This window comes from Entelurus aequoreus, linkage group LG09 (genome assembly GCF_033978785.1).
Source record: "Entelurus aequoreus isolate RoL-2023_Sb linkage group LG09, RoL_Eaeq_v1.1, whole genome shotgun sequence".
Classification (NCBI taxonomy): domain Eukaryota; kingdom Metazoa; phylum Chordata; class Actinopteri; order Syngnathiformes; family Syngnathidae; genus Entelurus; species Entelurus aequoreus.
Window position 1 is genome coordinate 10,485,679 of NC_084739.1, and position 19,139 is coordinate 10,504,817.

The window sequence follows — 19,139 nt, forward strand, 5'->3', positions numbered from 1 at the left end:
CCAAAACCTGTATGTACCTTTCAGCATTAATGGTGCCTTCACAGTTACCCATGTCTTGGGCACTAATACACCCCCATACCATCACAGATGCTGGCTTTTCAACTTTGCGCCTATAACAATCCGGATGGTTCTTTTCCTCTTTGGTCCGGAGGACACGACGTCCACAGTCTCCAAATACAATTTAAAATGTGGGCTCGTCAGACCACGGAACTCTTTTCCACTTTGCATCAGTCCATCTTAGATGAGCTCGGGCCCAGCGAAGCCGGCGGCGTTTCTGGGTGTTGTTGATAAATGGCTTTGGCTTTGCATAGTAGAGTTTTAACTTGCACTTACAGATGTAGCGACGAACTGTTGTTACTGACATTGGTTTTCTGAAGTGTTCCTTAGCCCATGTGGTGATATCCTTTACACACCGATGTCGCTTTTTGATGCAGTACCGCCTGAGGGATCGAAAGTCCGTAATATCATCGCTTACGTGCAGTGATTTCTCCAGAATCTCTGAACCTTTTGATGGTATTACGGACCGTAGATGGTGAAATCCTTGCAATAGCTCATTGACAAATGTTGTTCTTAAACTGTTCAACAATTTGCTCACGCATTTGTTGACAAAGTGGTGACGCTCGCCCCATCCTTGTTTGTGAATGACTGAGCATTTCACGGATTTTTATACCCAATCATGGCACCCACCTGTTCCCAATTATCCTGTCCACCTGTGGGATGTTCCAAATAAGTGTTTGATGAGCATTCCTCAACTTTTCTCAGTCTTTTTTGCCACTTGTGCCAGCTTTTTTGAAACATGTTGCAGGCATCAAATTGCAAATGAGCTAATATTTGCAAAAAATAAACAACGTTTTCCAGTTTGAACATTAAGTATCTTGTCTTTGCAGTCTATTCAATTGAATATAAGTTGAAAAGGATTTGCAAATCATTGTATTCTGTTTTTATTTACCATTTACACAACAGCTAAATAAGCCATTAAATAACTGGCAAAAGGGAGCCTTATTATAGAAAGTTAAGATATTGTATTAATTAAGGAGCTGCTATTATTTCCAAACAAGAAAGTGGCAATAGAGCTAATTATGCACGGGCTCAAGAATTAAAAAAGGCTTTTAAAGTCTTAAAATAATTAATAACCTGCAGTCATAAACCACTAATATATTGTAAAGTAGACCTTAATACACACCTGGGCATATTAAGTCCTGTTAAGCTTTTCAATCTGGCCAGCTGGACATTCCCAAATAATTTTTTTAGATCTTTAAGATGGAAAGTGTAGCTGCCATTATGATGTGCAGTGATGTTTTCTAATGACCGTAAGTCTTCAACTATACAAAGTATTTCAATGGTTGGAATCTGGGCTTTTGCCTGATATACTAGTTACTATGGTAATCTAATTAGTTACTATGGTAATCTAAGTCACAGCAGCTCAGACGAGGCACCAAGCAATGTGACAGACGCGGAATGAGATTTTTACAACAAAGTTCTAAAGCAGTGGTCCCCAAACTTTTTGACTCGGGGGCCGCATTGGGTTAAAAAAATTTGGCCAAGGGCCGGGCTGTATATATATATATATATATATATATATATATATATATATATATATATATATATATATATATATATATATATATATATATATATATATATATATATATATATATGTATGTATGTATGTATGTATGTATGTATGTATGTATGTATGTATGTATGTATATATATATATATATATATATATATATATATATATATATATATATATATATATATATATATATATATATATATATACACTACCGTTCAAAAGTTTGGGGTCACCCAAACAATTTTGTGGAATAGCCTTCATTTCTAAGAACAAGAATAGACTGTCGAGTTTCAGATGAAAGTTCTCTTTTTCTGGCCATTTTGAGCGTTTAATTGACCCCACAAATGTGATGCTCCAGAAACTCAATCTGCTCAAAGGAAGGTCAGTTTTGTAGCTTCTGTAACGAGCTAAACTGTTTTCAGATGTGTGAACATGATTGCACAAGGGTTTTCTAATCATCAATTAGCCTTCTGAGCCAATGAGCAAACACATTGTACCATTAGAACACTGGAGTGATAGTTGCTGGAAATGGGCCTCTATACACCTATGTAGATATTGCACCAAAAAGCAGACATTTGCAGCTAGAATAGTCATTTACCACATTAGCAATGTATAGAGTGTATTTCTTTAAAGTTAAGACTAGTTTAAAGTTATCTTCATTAAAAGGTACAGTGCTTTTCCTTAAAAAATAAGGACATTTTAATGTGACCCCAAACTTTTGAACGGTAGTGTATATATATATATATATATATATATATATATATATATATATATATATATATATACACACACATATATATATATATTTGGTCAAGGGTTATACGTATTAAGGCAGACCTGGACAATTATTTTGACTCTGGGGGCCAAGTTTAGAGAAAAAAATGAGCCTGGGGGCCGGTATATCTATTTTTAGGAACACTAATACAAACCCTCACAATAATGTCTGATTGAATGCTAAAAACGTTATGACAGACCGCCTTAAAAAACGGAATGGAATTTAAAATGTTTTTACTGAATGAGACACCCAGAATGTACATGAAAATAAAGAATATACAATATTAACTATGAAGGATAAAACACTGAATATTGACAACATATGAATGTCAAGACGCACAAGACATGAAAACAACGTTGAGAACTTGTTGAATTTGGTCCTGACGTTGAGCAACTCAAACATAACGTCGAAACAACGTGCTTTTTGACGACGTTTAATCAATGTCGGGTCCTGACGTTGATTTGACCATTGAATTTTGGTCATTTCCCGACCAAATATTCTACAACACAAATACAACATTGAAACAACATGCTTTTCGACAACGTTTATTCAATGTCAGGTTGTGTGACGTTGATTTGACCATTGAAATTTGGTCATTTCTCAACCAACAACGTTGATCCAACGTTAGACATCAACGTTGTCCCAATTTACAAATACAACTATTTTGCAACGTTGTTTCAAAGTCAGTTAAAAAAAAACATGTATATATACTCAACGTTGTATTAATTTCTTATGCCTGCTGGGAATAATGTAAAGTATTTACTTTGGAGAGTGGACTTCTGCAGTATCTACTTTCAGCTGCTTCTCCATATTTTCATGGATACATGTCTGCTGTTTAGGTAACAGTTTATCTTCCTTGGCTGGCTTGCACACTAACAGTGATACAATTGAAAGTTTGCTATAGCTGCACGCTTTGACAGGTTTTTGATGAATTATTTTATTTAATTCAATGGATATTATAACCCGGAACTAATTTTGATGTTTCTTCTGCCAAAAAAAGTATATTATGTTTATTTATGTATTTTGAGAATACAACTTGGTTGAATATTTAAGTCAAAGTTAAAGTACCAATGATTGTCAACAACAAAACACAATGATACAAACAGAATGGGTGTACAAGATCCAAACGATGATCCAGAGGACTGGGCTGGCTTATAAAGCATTCTGAAAAAAGCCAGAGCCCAGACAGGGAAAATAGTGGCAAAAGGAAGCAAACAAGAAATGGAAACAGGAAACGGACAGGAAATAAAACAAAATACCCAAAACTAATACTAATTGTCACCTGAGATCACGACACACATCCTACGTTGACATTTTCCTGGTTAAAAGTAACACGACTGTTATTTTTCTGCGTCACGTTCCAGGCGTACCTGATCTACTCCAGCAGCGTGGCAGCGGGGGCCCAGAGTGGCATCGAGGAGTGCAAGTACCAGTTTACGTGGGACCGCTGGAACTGCCCCGAGAGAGCCCTGCAGCTGTCCACACACAGCAGCCTGCGCAGCGGTAAGACCCCCCCGGCTGTGGGTGTCCAAACACCACGTATTGCCACTGTTGCCTTGACTCGCGCTGCATGTGCCAACACAAACACGCCGAGTCCGTCTTTCGGCTTCCCAGACCTTGGTCCCTGCCAGGGACTGCACAGCACAATGACATGAGCATGAATGGAAACAGAGTGGAATCTCCCCACTTGATTGCTGTGGAGTTACACACAATTGGTGTACCTAATAAAGGATATTAACCCAGCAGGCACAAGACATTGATACAACGTTGATTGCACGTACATGTCCTTTAAAACTGACTTTGAAACAACGTTGCTAAATAGTTGTATTTGTAAATTGAGTCCAACCTTGGAGCCATGTTGTTGGTTGGGAAATGACCAAAATTCAATGGTCAAATCAACGTCAGAACCCAACATTGATTAAACGTTGTCAAAAAGCATGTTGTTTCAACGTTGTAGAATATTGGATGGGAAATAACCAAAATTCAATGGTCAACGTCAGAACCCAACATTGGTTTAACGTTGTCATAAAGCATGTTGTTTAGACGTTGTATCTGTGTTGTAGAATATTAGTTGGGAAATGACCAACTTTCAATGGTCAAATCAACGTCAAAACCCAACATTGATTAAGCGTCGTCAAAAAGCATGTTGTTTCAACGTTGTAGAATATTGGATGGGAAATAACCAAAATTCAATGGTCAACGTCAGAACCCAACATTGATTAAACGTTGTCAAAAAGTATGTTGTTTCAACGTTGTATTTGTGTTGTGGATTATTGGTTGGGAAATGACTAAAATTCAATGGTCAAATCAATGCCAAAACCAAACATTGATTAAACGTTGTCAAAAAGCATGTTTTTTCAACATCGTTTCGTGAGTGTTGTAGAATATTGGTTGGGAAATTACCAAACTTCAAAGGTCAAATCAAAGTCAGAAACCAACATTGATTAAACGTAGTCAAAAAGCATGTTGTTTCAATGTTGTATTTTTGTTGTAGGATATTAGTTGGGAATATACCAAAATTCAATGGTCAAATCAATGTCAGAACCCAACATTGATTAAACGTAGTCAAAAAGCGTGTTGTTTCAACGTTGTAGAATATTGGATGGGAAATAACCAAAATTCAATGGTCAACGTCAGAACCCAACATTGATTAAACGTTGTCATAAAGCATGTTGTTTAGACATTGTATCTGTGTTGTAGAATATTAGTTGGGAAATGACCAAAATTCAATGGTCGAATCAACGTAAAACCCAACATTGATTAAACGTCGTCAAAAAGCATGTTGTTTCAACATTGTATAGTGAGTGTTGTAGAATATTGGTTGGAAAATGACTAAAATTCAATAGTCAAATTAACGTCAGAACCCAACATGGATTAAACGTCGTCAAAAAGCATGTTGTTTCAATGTTGTATTTGTGTTGTAGAATATTAGTTGGGAAATGACCAACATTCAATGGTCAAATCAACATCAAAACCCAACATTGATTAAACGTTGTCAAAAAGCATGTTGTTTCAACATTGTATTTGTGTTGTAAAAGATTAGTTGGTAAATGACCAAATTTCAATGGTGAAATCAACGTCAGAACCCAACATTGATGAAACGTTGTCATAAAGCATGTTGTTTCAGCGTCGTATTTGTGTTTTAGAATATTGGATGGGAAATGACCAAATGTCAAATGTCAAATCAACGTCAGAACCCAACATTGATTAAATGTTGTCAAAAAGCATGTTGTTTCAATGTTGTATTTGTGTTGTAGAATATTAGTTGGTAAATGACCAAATTTCAATGGTCAAATCAACATCAGAACACAAAATTGATTAAATGTGGCCAAAAGAATGCTGTTTCAACATTGTATTGTGTTGTAGAATATTGGTTGGGAAATAACCAAAATTCAATCTCAAATCAACGCCAAAATCCAACATTGATTAAACGTTGTCAAAAAGCATGTTGTTTCAACGTTGTAGAATATTAGTTGGTAAATGGCCAAAATTCTATGGTCAAATCAACGTCAGAAGCTAACATTGATTAAAAGTAGTCAAAAAGCAGGTTGTTTCAACGTTGTAGAATGTTGGATGGGAAATGACCAAATTTCAATGGTCAAATCAATGTCAGAACCCAACATAGATTAAACGTCGTCAAAAAGCATGTTGTTTCAACGTTGTATTTGTGTTGTAGAATATTGATTGGGAAATAACCAAAATTCAATGTCAAATCAACGTCAGAACCCAACATTGATTAAATGTGGTCAGAAAGCATGTTGTTTTGACGTTGTATTTGTGTTTTGTAGAATATTGGTTGGAAAATAACTAAAATGCAATGGTCAAATCAACGTCAGAACCCAACATTGATTAAACGTCGTCAAAAAGCATGTTGTTTCAACGTTCTGTATGAGTTCCTCAATGTCAGGACCTAATTCAACAAGTTTTCAACGTTGTTTCAATGTCTAGTGCCAGCTGAGAAATATACAATATAAAAAAAACCAATGGTGAATTTTGGTAACACAAGCCTCTCTGCCACCAGCCAATCGGGAGACGGCGTTTGTGCACGCCATCAGCTCCGCCGGGGTCATGTACACGCTGACCAGGAACTGCAGCCTGGGAGATTTCGACAACTGCGGCTGTGACGACAGCAGAAACGGACAACGAGGTAGGAGGAGTTACTGATTGTCTTCAAGCAGTTCCACTAAAAACCTCCATTTACGAACTCAGTTGGTTCTCGAACGGGGTTCGTCTAAAAAATGTTTGTGTATTGAAGCAAATTCCTCCATTAGATTTAATCTAAGTATGAATATTTAGCTCCAACCTGGGCGAAAGTTCATATTTTAATAAAAGTTTGTACACTTTAAGCACATTAAAAAGCGCTGTACTGTAATGTATATCAAATAAATAATAACAAAGCCAAAACAACAACTGGCTGAACTGTCCTCACTTTCAGCCACCCTGCTGACACACACACACAATTGTCACTAGCCCTGTGGTGCACTCACAGTTTGAAATCACAAAACTCCTTAACTTTAAAAAGCGGGTCGCTACAATGATTAGGATTAAAAAATAAAATCCACTTTACCTTGTCGGTTAATCTTCTTGGTGTGCAGCTGAAGAAAGGGGAGGGGGAGGCACTGTCAACAACGCTGTAGATAAAAACTAGAAGAATGATGTAAAAAGGCTTGGAAACACTTTAAAGGGTTTTTGTGTGCTGAATAAATGAACACAGAGATCATCAGCCCGCCCACAATGACTGTGCTGCCTGGCACAAAATGGGTGGATGAACAATTCAACAAACCAATTATAATAATAATACATTATATATCCATTACATTATTATAATAATATGTACTCATAAAAAATAATAATAATAAAAAAAGAAAATTAAAAAAAAAATTAAAAAAATGTACTCATAAAAAAAAATAATGATAATAATAATAAATAAAAAAAAAAAAAAAAATATATATATATATATATATATATATATATATATATATATATATATATATATATATATATATATATATATATATATATATATATATATATATATATATATATATATATATATATATATATATATATATATATATGTTACTTTGCATGCAGTCCAATGCGGCCCCCCGGTCAAAAAGTCTGCACACCCCTTGGCTACATTTACAAAGACCACTGACATTATTGTAAATCAGTGTTTCATAACCATAGGGCCGGCACCCATTATTGGGTCAAAAAATATGTGTTTCTTAGATGTGGTCCGTATGGGCCGCGGCGGTACTCAGTTGTAATACACCTTTGCACCACTTGTGGCAGTAATGACAATATCAAACAAACAGAAAAAGTCTGGCGCTAACATCATAAAATTATGACTAAAGTGATGAAGCTGTATTTTCATTTGCACTTTAATTTGATTGACTGTTTATTTAGAAAACATATATCCATTATTTTCATTATAATATATTTATTTTAGCACTGCATTATATATATATTTTTTTCCTCAGTTTTTATGAGTCCATTCTGACGCAGTATATATAAATAAAGTAGTATTTATTTTTGTAATCAGCCTGACCGAAGCCCTGATAATACTCTTTGTGATTAACACATGCTTTCATATCGTTAAACTATAAGTACAATTAAAATCAAGAGAGCAAAGTTTCTACACAAAATATATACACATCCTGCTTTTTTATTCACATTTTTGTTTACTGCCTCTCGGTTATTTGTTATGCTTTAAGTTGCAAGCAAACATGTGAGTTACAAGCATCCCCGCCATTAGTTGGCGTAGAAAATGTCACAGTGAACCCCGTAAGTTCTGACCAAAAACATCCGGTCTTATTCGCTCGCGTTAGCTTAAAGGTAGCGATGGACCTCACTATGTTTTCACAATAAAATAAATCATCAAAAACATGACAGAGGGTGTCTCTGATTAATATAACGCCAGCCAAGAATGTTAGAGTAATATCTAAACGGCAGACTTTTATCCGTGAAAATATGGAAAAGCTGCTGATGGTGTGTTTGACGGGGAAGCAGCTCAAATTACATTAAGACTACTGTAGAAGTGTGGACTACATCCTATTATGTTACAAAACCCAAAACCAGTGAAGTTGGCACGTTGTGTAAATCTTAAATAAAAACAAAATACAATGATTTGCTAATCCTTTTCAACTTAAATTCAATTGAATAGACTGCAAAGACAAGATACTTAACGTTCGAACTGGAAAACGTTGTTATTTTTGGCAAATATCAGCTCAATTGGTATTTGATGCCTGCGACATGTTTCAAAAAAGCTGGCACAAGTGGCAGAAAAAGACGGAGAAAGTTGAGGAATGCTCATCAAACACTTATTTGGAACATCCCGCAGGTGAACAGGCTAATTGGGAACAGGTGGGTGCCATGATTGGGTAAAAAACCAGCTTCCATGAAATGCTCAGTCATTCACAAACAAGGATGGCAAATTGTCGAACAGTTTAAGGACAGCATTTCTCAACCAGCTATTTGCAAGGAATTTAGGGATTTCACCATCTACGGTCCGTAATATCATCAAAAGGTTCAGAGAATCTGGAGAGATCACTGCACGTAAGCGATTATATTACAGACCTTAGATCCCTCAGGCGGTACTGCATCAAAAAGCCACATCAGTGTGTAAAGGATATCACCACATGGGCTCAGGAACACTTCGGAAAATCGCTGTCAGTAACTACAGTTGTTCGCTACATCTGTAAGTGCAAGTTGAAACTCTACTATGCAAAGCCAAAGCCGTTTATCAACAACACCCAGAAACGGCGCCGAGCTCATCTAAGATGGATTGATACAAAGTGGAAAAGTGTTCTGTGGTTTGACGAGTCCACATTTCAAATTGTTTTTGGAAACTGTGGACGTCATGTCCTCCGGAACAAAGAGGAAAAAAACATCCGGATTGTTCTAGGCGCAAAGTTGAAAAGCCAGCATGTGTGATGGTATGGGGGTGTATTAGTGCCCAAAGCATGGGTAACTTACACATCTGTGAAGGCGCCATTAATGCTGAAAGGTACATACAGGTTTTGGAGCAACATATGTTGCCATCCAAGCAACGTTATCATGGACGCCCCTGCTTATTCCAGCAAGACAATGCCAAGCCACGTGTTACAACAGTGTGGCTTCATAGCAAAAGAGTGCGGGTACTAGACTGGCCTGCCTGTAGTCCAGACCTGTCTCCCATTGAAAATGTGTGGCTCATTATGAAGCCTAAAATACCACAAAGGAGACCCGGACTGTTGAACAACTTAAGCTGTACAAAGAATTCCACCTGAAAAGCTTCAAAAAATTGGTCTCCTTAGTTCCCAAACGTTTACTGGGTGTTGTTAAAAGGAAAGGCCATGTAACACAGTGGTGAACATGCCCCCGTGCCAACTATTTTGCAATGTGTTGCTGCCACTAAATTTAAAGTTAATGGTTAGTTGCAAAAAAAGTTTGAACATGAAATATCTTGTCTTTGTAGTCTATTCAATTGAATATAAGTTGAAAAGGATTTGCAAATCATTGTATTCTGTTTTTATTTACCATTTACACAACGTGGCAACTTCACCGGTTTTGGCTTTTGTATATTCTTGTCAGCATTTCAGTTCAACTTCAGCATTGGAGCGTTCACACGCAATTCCTTCAGGAATTGCCTCATCTAGTTTTTGAAATGTTTTTATTCTATTTTATTTATAAGTGTCTTGTGATGATAAATGAGGGATTTTGAATCACTGTTATGTTGGAATTCTTATTAATACCCGCCGCTCCCAGTCTGCGGAACGCTCTCCCTGACCACCTGAGGTCACCACAGACTGTGGATGCTTTTAAAAAAGGCTTAAAAGCCCTTCTTTATAAAAAAAGCCTTTTTTTTTTTTTTAGATATACACTACCGTTCAAAAGTTTGGGGTCACATTGAAATGTCCTTATTTTTGAAGGAAAAGCACTGTACTTTTCAATGAAGATAACTTTAAACGAGTCTTAACTTGAAAGAAATACACTCTATACATTGCTAATGTGGTAAATGACTATTCTAGCGGCAAATGTCTGCTTTTTGGTGCAATATCCACATAGGTGTATAGAGGCCCATTTCCAGCAACTATCACTCCGGTGTTCTAATGGTACAATGTGTTTGCTCATTGGCTCAGAAGGCTAATTGATGATTAGATTGTGCAATCATGCTCACACACCTGAAAACAGTTTAGCTCGTTACAGAAGCTACAAAACGGACCTTCCTTTGAGCAGATTGAGTTTCTGGAGCATCACATTTGTGGGGTCAATTAAAATGCTCAAAATGGCCAGAAAAAGAGAACTTTCATTTGAAACTCGACAGTCTATTCTTGTTCTTAGAAATGAAGGCTACTCCACAAAATTGTTTGGCTGACCCCAAACTTTTGAACGGTAGTGTATTCATACTAGTTATAGCTTTTTGGCTGTTCTAGTTTTTATTTTCATTTATTTTTTTAAATTTTTTAATACGCTGTAGCACTTTGAGATTGTTTACTCAATACAAAGTGCTTTTTACAAATAAAATCCATTGTTATTATTATTATAATATTGATACTGTTGTTGATGTTACTCCTTTTTGTTTGACTACTTTTGGATTGTTTTGTGTCATGTTTGTGTGTCCTCTCAAGGACTCTGTTGATTGCTTTTCTGAATGTCGGAATTGGAATTGTGTTATTATTGTGTATTCTTTTGTTGGACTGATTAAAAACAAAAAAAAATACCGTCTTGCAGGCGGTCACGGGTGGCTGTGGGGCGGCTGCAGCGACAACGTCGGCTTCGGCGAGGCCATCGCCAAGCAGTTCGTGGACGCCTTGGAGACCGGGCAGGATGCTCGGGCGGCCATGAACCTCCACAATAACGAAGCCGGCCGAAAGGTACAGTGAAGCGCTTAGCTTTGGCTCCAAGCCGGGTTGTTTTTGAGCTATAGAGGGTGTAAAGCATCTTTTGAGGGCCCCCCCTTCTCACTTGAACAGCGAGCGTGCCACCCAAGCGTCCTTTTTTTCCACATACTATAAGTGAGGTGCCACTCGGTCATAACAGTGTGTTCGCTGTACCAGAAGGGGCCTATTTACCGCCGCTGAATGACAATCCCTCGACTCCAGAACCGCCAGGATCACCAGTGCAGGCTTAATTGGCGATCCAGGGGGAGCCGGGGGATTCTTCTTGGTGGAAATAAGTGTTTAGTTTTATTCTTGCAATAAGGATCCTGCATTTATGTTGGTCTTTGTTTGGGGTCCTGAGGGGCAGCCCGAGGGGGACCACAGGCGTGCAGCTGAAGTGCTCTTTGTCGACGCCGCCTTGTCGGACCCCCGGGATCCCCCACGGCACCTGGAGCATCTTTGTAACAGAAAAAAATGGGGCTCGAAAAGAGAGAAAAACGTCTTTTTCATCGCCCCGGCCTTTTTGCTCAATGGGACCTCTCCATTTGGGTGTTGTCACTCCAGAGAACATGATGATAATGAACAGGCTAAATAAATACTCCCATTTCTTCAGGGGCCACAATGGCACTCGATGTGAAACTTTGGAACGGGGGGACGTGGCCCCTTTTCATGTGACAGATGTTTTTGTGCGGGTTAAAGTCAGGACACACGGGGGCCACGACAAACACGCAGACCTTTTCGCCTTTTCTCTTACAAGGCTTTGTTTCACCCGGCCAGGGGATCAGTCTGCGCTCCTTTAGCAGAATGTCTACGTTCTTGTTCAGTTGTTTCCTACGGACCAAGCAGGCACAAGACATTGAAACAACGTTGAGAACTTGTTGAGTTAGGTCCTGATGTTGAGCAACGCAAACATAACGTTGAAACGACGTGCTTTTTGACGACGTTTAAGCAATGTTGGGTTGTGACGTTGATTTGACCGTTGAGTTTTGGTCATTTCCCAACCAACACAAATACAACGTTAAAACAACATGCTTTTGGACCACATTTAATCAATGTCGGGTTGTGACGTTGGTTTGACCATTTTAATTTTGGTCATTTTTCCAAACAATATTTTGCAACACAAATACAACGTTGAAACAACATGCTTTTTGACGACGTTAATTCAATGTCCGGTACTGACGTTGATTTATTTGACCATTGAATTTTGGTCATTTTTCCAATCAATATTTTCCAACAGAAATACAACGTTGAAACAACATGCTGTTTGACGACGTTAACTCAATGTCAGGTTGTGACGTTGATTTGACCATTTAAATTTGGTCATTTTCTAACCAATATTCTACAACACAAATGCAACGTTGAAACATCTTTTTAAACGTTTATTCAATGTCAGGTTATGACGTTGATTTGACCATTGAGTTTTGGTCATTTTTCCAACCGATATTTTACAACACAAATACAACGTTGAAACAACATGCTTTTTGACGACTTTTATTCAATGTCAGCGTTGAATTTTGGTCATTTTCCAACCAATATTTTACAACAAAAGTACAACGTTGAAATATCTTTTTTGACAACATTTAATCAATGTCAGGTTTTGACGTTGATTTGATCATTGAATTTTGATCATTTTTCCAACCAATATTTTATACAACACAAATACAACGTTAATACAACATGCTTTTTGACGACTTTTATTCAATGTCAGCGTTGTGACATTGATTTGACCATTGAATTTTGGTAATTTTCCAACCAAAATTTTACGACAAAAATACAACGTTGAAATATCTTTTTTGACAACATTTAATCAATGTCAGGTTTTGACGTTGATTTGACCATTGAATTTTGGTAATTTTTCCAACCAATATTCTACAACACAAATACAACATTGAAACATATTTTTTTAACAACGTTTATTCAATGTCGGGTTCTGACGTTGATTTGACCATTGAGTTTTGGTCATTTTTCCAACCGATATTTTACAACACAAATACAACGTTGAAACAACATGCTTTTCAACAACTTTTATTCAATGTCAGCGTTGAATTTTGGTTATTTTCCAACCAATATTTTACAACACAAATACAACGTTGAAACATCTTTTTTAACAACGTTTATTCAATGTCAGGTTATGACGTTGATTTGACCTTTGAGTTTTGGTCATTTTTCCAACTAATATTTTATACAACACAAATACAACGTTGATACAACATGCTGTTTGACAACTTTTATTCAATGTCAGGTTGTGACGTTAATTTGGCCATTTAATTTTGGTCATTTTTCCAATAATCAATATTTTCCAACACAAATACAACGTTGATACAGCATGCTTTTTGACGATATTTATTCAATGTCAGGTTCTGACGTTGATTTATTTGACCATTGAGTTTTGGTCTTTTTTCCAACAAATATTTTATACAACACAAATACAACATTGAAACAACATGCTTTTTGACAACTTTTAATTAATGTCAGATTGTGACGTTAATTTGACAATTGAATTTTGGTCATTTTTCCAACCAATATTTTACAACACAAATACAATGTTGGAACAACATGCTTTTTGACGACGTTTATTCAATGTTGGGTTGTGACGTTGATTTGACCATTGAATTTTGGTCATTTCCCAACCAACACAAATACAACGTTAAAACAACATGCTTTTGGACCACATTTAATCAATGTCGGGTTGTGACGTTGGTTTGACCATTTTAATTTTGGTCATTTTTCCAACCAATTTTTTTGCAACACAAATACAACGTTGAAACAACATGCTTTTTGACGACGTTAATTCAATGTCGGGTACTGACGTTGATTTATTTGACCAGTGAATTTTTGGTCATTTTTCCAACCAAAATTTTCCAACACAAATACAACGTTGATACAACATGCTGTTTGACGATGTTTATTCAATGTCAGGTTGTGACGTTGATTTGACCATTTAAATGTGGCCATTTTTCCAATCAATATTTTACAACACAAATACAACGTTGAAACATCTTTTTTTAACAATGTTTATTCAATGTCAGGTTATGACGTTGATTTGACCATTGAATTTTGGTCATTTTTCCAGCCGATATTTTACAACACAAATACGACGTTGATACAACATGCTGTTTGACAACTTTTATTCAATGTCAGGTTGTGACGTTAATTTGGCCATTGAATTTTGGTCATTTTTACAATAATCAATATTTTCCAACACAAATACAACGTTGAAACATCTTTTTTTAACAATGTTTATTCAATGTCAGGTTATGACGTTGATTTGACCATTGAATTTTGGTCATTTTTCCAGCCGATATTTTACAACACAAATACGACGTTGATACAACATGCTGTTTGACAACTTTTATTCAATGTCAGGTTGTGACGTTAATTTGGCCATTGAATTTTGGTCATTTTTACAATAATCAATATTTTCCAACACAAATACAACGTTGATACAACATGCTTTTTGACGATGTTTATTCAATGTCAGGTTCTGACGTTGAATTATTTGACCATTGAGTTTTGGTCTTTTTTCCAACAAATGTTTTATACAACACAAATACAACATTGAAACAACATGCTTTTTGACAACTTTTAATTAATGTCAGATTGTGACGTTAATTTGACCATTGAATTTTGGTCATTTTTCCAACCAATATTTTACAACACAAATACAATGTTGGAACAACATGCTTTTTGACGACGTTTATTCAATGTCAGGTTGGGACTTTGATTTGACCGTTGAATTTTGGTCATTTCCCAACCAACACAAATACAACGTTAAAACAACATGCTTTTGGACCACATTTAATCAATGTCGGGTTGTGACGTTGGTTTGACCATTTTAATTTTGGTCATTTTTCCAAACAATATTTTGCAAGCAACGTTGAAACAACATGCTTTTTGACGACGTTAATTCAATGTCAGGTACTGACGTTGATTTATTTGACCATTGAATTTTGGTCATTTTCCCAACCAATATTTTGCAACACAAATACAACGTTGAAACAACATGCTTTTTGGCGACGTTAACTCAATGTCAGGTTGTGACGTTGATTTGACCATTTAAATGTGGCCATTTTTCCAATCAATATTTTACAACACAAATACAACGTTGAAACATCTTTTTTAACGACGTTTATTCAATGTCAGGTTATGACGTTGATTTGACCATTGAGTTTTGGTCATTTTTCCAACTAATATTTTATACAACACAAATACAACGTTGATACAACATGCTGTTTGACAACTTTTATTCAATGTCAGGTTGTGACGTTAATTTGGCCATTGAATTTTGGTCATTTTTCCAATAATCAATATTTTCCAACACAAATACAACGTTGATACAACATGCTTTTTGACGATGTTTATTCAATGTCAGGTTCTGACGTTGATTTATTTGACCATTGAGTTTTGGTCTTTTTTCCAACAAATATTTTATACAACACAAATGCAACATTGAAACAACATGCTTTTTGACAACTTTTAATTAATGTCAGATTGTGACGTTAATATGACCATTGAATTTTGGTCATTTTTCCAACCAATATTTTACAACACAAATACAATGTTGAAACAACATGCTTTTTGACGACGTTTATTCAATGTCAGGTTGGGACTTTGATTTGACCGTTGAATTTTGGTCATTTCCCAACCAACACAAATACAACGTTGATACAACATGCTGTTTGACGATGTTTATTCAATGTCAGGTTGTGACGTTGCTTTGACCATTTAAATGTGGTCATTTTCCAACCAATATTTTACAACAAAAATACAATGTTGAAATATATTTTTTGACAACATTTAATCAATGTCAGGTTTTGACGTTGATTTGATCATTGAAATTTGGTCATTTTTTCAACCAATATTCTACAACACAAATATAACGTTGAAACAACATGCTTTTTGACGACGTTAATTCAATGTCAGGTACTGACGTTGATTTATTTGACCATTGAATTTTGGTCATTTTCCCAACCAATATTTTGCAACACAAATACAACGTTGAAACAACATGCTTTTTGGCGACGTTAACTCAATGTCAGGTTGTGACGTTGATTTGACCATTTAAATGTGGCCATTTTTCCAATCAATATTTTACAACACAAATACAACGTTGAAACATCTTTTTTAACAACGTTTATTCAATGTCAGGTTTTGACGTTGATTTGACCATTGAATTTTGGTCATTTTTCCAGCCGATATTTTACAACACAAATACAACGTTGATACAACATGCTGTTTGACAACTTTTATTCAATGTCAGGTTGTGACGTTAATTTGGCCATTGAATTTTGGTCATTTTTACAATAATCAATATTTTCCAACACAAATACAACGTTGATACAACATGCTGTTTGACGATGTTTATTCAATGTCAGGTTCTGACGTTGATTTATTTGACCATTGAGTTTTGGTCTTTTTTCCAACAAATATTTTATACAACACAAATACAACATTGAAACAACATGCTTTTTGACAACTTTTAATTAATGTCAGGTTGTGACGTTAATTTGACCATTGAATTTTGGTCATTTTTCCAACCAATATTTTACAACACAAATACAATGTTGAAACAACATGCTTTTTGACGACGTTTATTCAATGTCAGGTTGGGACTTTGATTTGACCATTGAATTTTGGTCATTTCCCAACCAACACAAATACAACGTTAAAACAACATGCTTTTGGACCACATTTAATCAACGTCGGGTTGTGACGTTGGTTTGACCATTTTAATTTTGGTCAGTTTTCCAAACAATATTTTGCAACACAAATACAACGTTGAAACAACATGCTTTTTGACGACGTTAATTCAATGTCGGGTACTGACGTTGATTTATTTGACCATTGAATTTTGGTCATTTTTCCAACCAAAATTTTACAACACAAATACAACGTTGATACAACATGCTGTTTGACTATGTTTATTCAATGTCAGGTTCTGACGTTGAATTGACCATTTAAATGTGGTCATTTTCCAAACAATATTTTACAACGTTTATTCAATGTCAGGTTTTGACATTGATTTGATCATTGAAATTTGGTCATTTTTCCAACCAATATTCTACAACACAAATATAACGTTGAAACAACATGCTTTTTGACGACGTTAATTCAATGTCAGGTACTGACGTTGATTTATTTGACCATTGAATTTTGGTCATTTTCCCAACCAATATTTTGCAACAAAAATACAACGTTGAAACAACATGCTTTTTGGCGACGTTAACTCAATGTCAGGTTGTGACGTTGATTTGACCATTGAGTTTTGGTCATTTTTCCAACAAATATTTTACAACACAAATACAACGTTGAAACATCTTTTTTAACAACGTTTATTCAATGTCAGGTTTTGACGTTGATTTGATCATTGAATTTTGGTCATTTTTCCAACCAATATTTTCCAACACAAATACAATGTTGATACAACATGCTGTTTGACAACTTTTATTCCTTGTCAGGTTATGACGTTGATTTGACCATTGAATTTTGGTCATTTATCCAATCAATATTTTCCAACACAAATACAACGTTGATACAACATGCTGTTTGACGACGTTAACTCAATGTCAGGTTGTGACGTTGATTTGACCAATTAAATGTGGCCATTTTTCCAACCAATATTCTACAACACAAATACAACGTTGAAACATCTTTTTTAACAACGTTTATTCAATGTCAGGTTGTGACGTTGATTTGACCATTGAGTTTTGGTCATTTTTCCAACTAATATTTTCCAACACAAATACAACGTTGATACAACATGCTTTTTGACAACTTTTATTCAATGTCTGGTTGTGACGTTAATTTGGCCATTGAATTTTGGTCATTTTTCCAATCAATATTTTCCAACACAAATACAACGTTGATACAACATGCTGTTTGACGACGTTAACTCAATGTCAGGTTGTGACGTTGATTTGGCCATTTTTATTTTGGTCATTTTTACAACCAATATTCTACAACACAAATACAACGTTGAAACATCTTTTTTAACAACGTTTATTCAATATCAGGTTCTGACGTTGATTTGACCATTGAGTTTTGGTCATTTTTCCAAACGATATTTTACAACACAAATACAACGTTAAAACAACATGCTTTTTCACGACGTTTATTCAATGTCAGAGTTGAATTTTGGTCATTTTCCAACCAATATTTTACAACAAAAATACAACGTTGTAATATCTTTATTGACAACATTTAATCAATGTCAGGTTTTGACGTTGATTTGATCATTGAATTTTGGTCATTTTTCCAATCAATATTTTATACAACACAAATACAACGTTGAAACAACATGCTTGTTGATTACTTTTATTCAATGTCAGCGTTGTGACGTTGATTTGACCATTGAATTTTGGTCAATTTTTCAACCAATATTTTACAACAAAAATACAACGTTGAAATATCTTTTTTTGACAACATTTAATCAATGTCAGGTTTTGACGTTGCTTTGACCATTGAATTTTGGTAATTTTTCCAACCAATATTCTACAACACAAATACAACGTTGAAACATCTTTTTTAACAACGTTTATTCAATGTCAGGTTCTGACGTTGATTTGACCACTGAGTTTTGGTCATTTTTCCAACCGATATTTTACAACACAAATACAATGTTGAAACAACATGCTTTTCAACAACTTTTGTTCAATGTCAGCGTTGAATTTTGGTCATTTTTTAACCAATATTTTACAACAAAAATACAACGTTGAAATATCTTTTTTGACAACATTTAATCAATGTCAGGTTTTGACGTTGATTTGATCATTGAATTTTGGTCATTTTTCCAACCAATATTTTATACAACACAAATACAACGTTGAAACAACATGCTTTTTGACAACGTTTATTCAATGTCAGGTTGTGACGTTGATTTGGCCATTAAATTTTGGTCATTTTTCCAACCAATATTTTACAT

General features: G+C 35.4%; 2 protein-coding genes across 2 annotated transcripts in view; one reads left to right on the forward strand and one right to left on the reverse strand.

The window, feature by feature from the left end:
- The window catches only part of cuedc2 (CUE domain containing 2), a 466,641-nt gene that overhangs the window by 344,783 nt on the left and 102,719 nt on the right, over nt 1-19,139 (reverse strand). The gene's annotated exons all lie outside the window — the stretch shown is intronic.
- wnt8b (wingless-type MMTV integration site family, member 8b) overlaps nt 1-19,139 on the forward strand; it is a 30,743-nt gene that overhangs the window by 6,853 nt on the left and 4,751 nt on the right. The window contains exons 3-5 of the mRNA XM_062057602.1: nt 3,719-3,857; nt 6,376-6,501; nt 11,070-11,212. Of these exons, the coding sequence (XP_061913586.1) occupies nt 3,719-3,857; nt 6,376-6,501; nt 11,070-11,212 (408 nt within the window). The remainder of the gene's footprint in view (nt 1-3,718; nt 3,858-6,375; nt 6,502-11,069; nt 11,213-19,139) is intronic.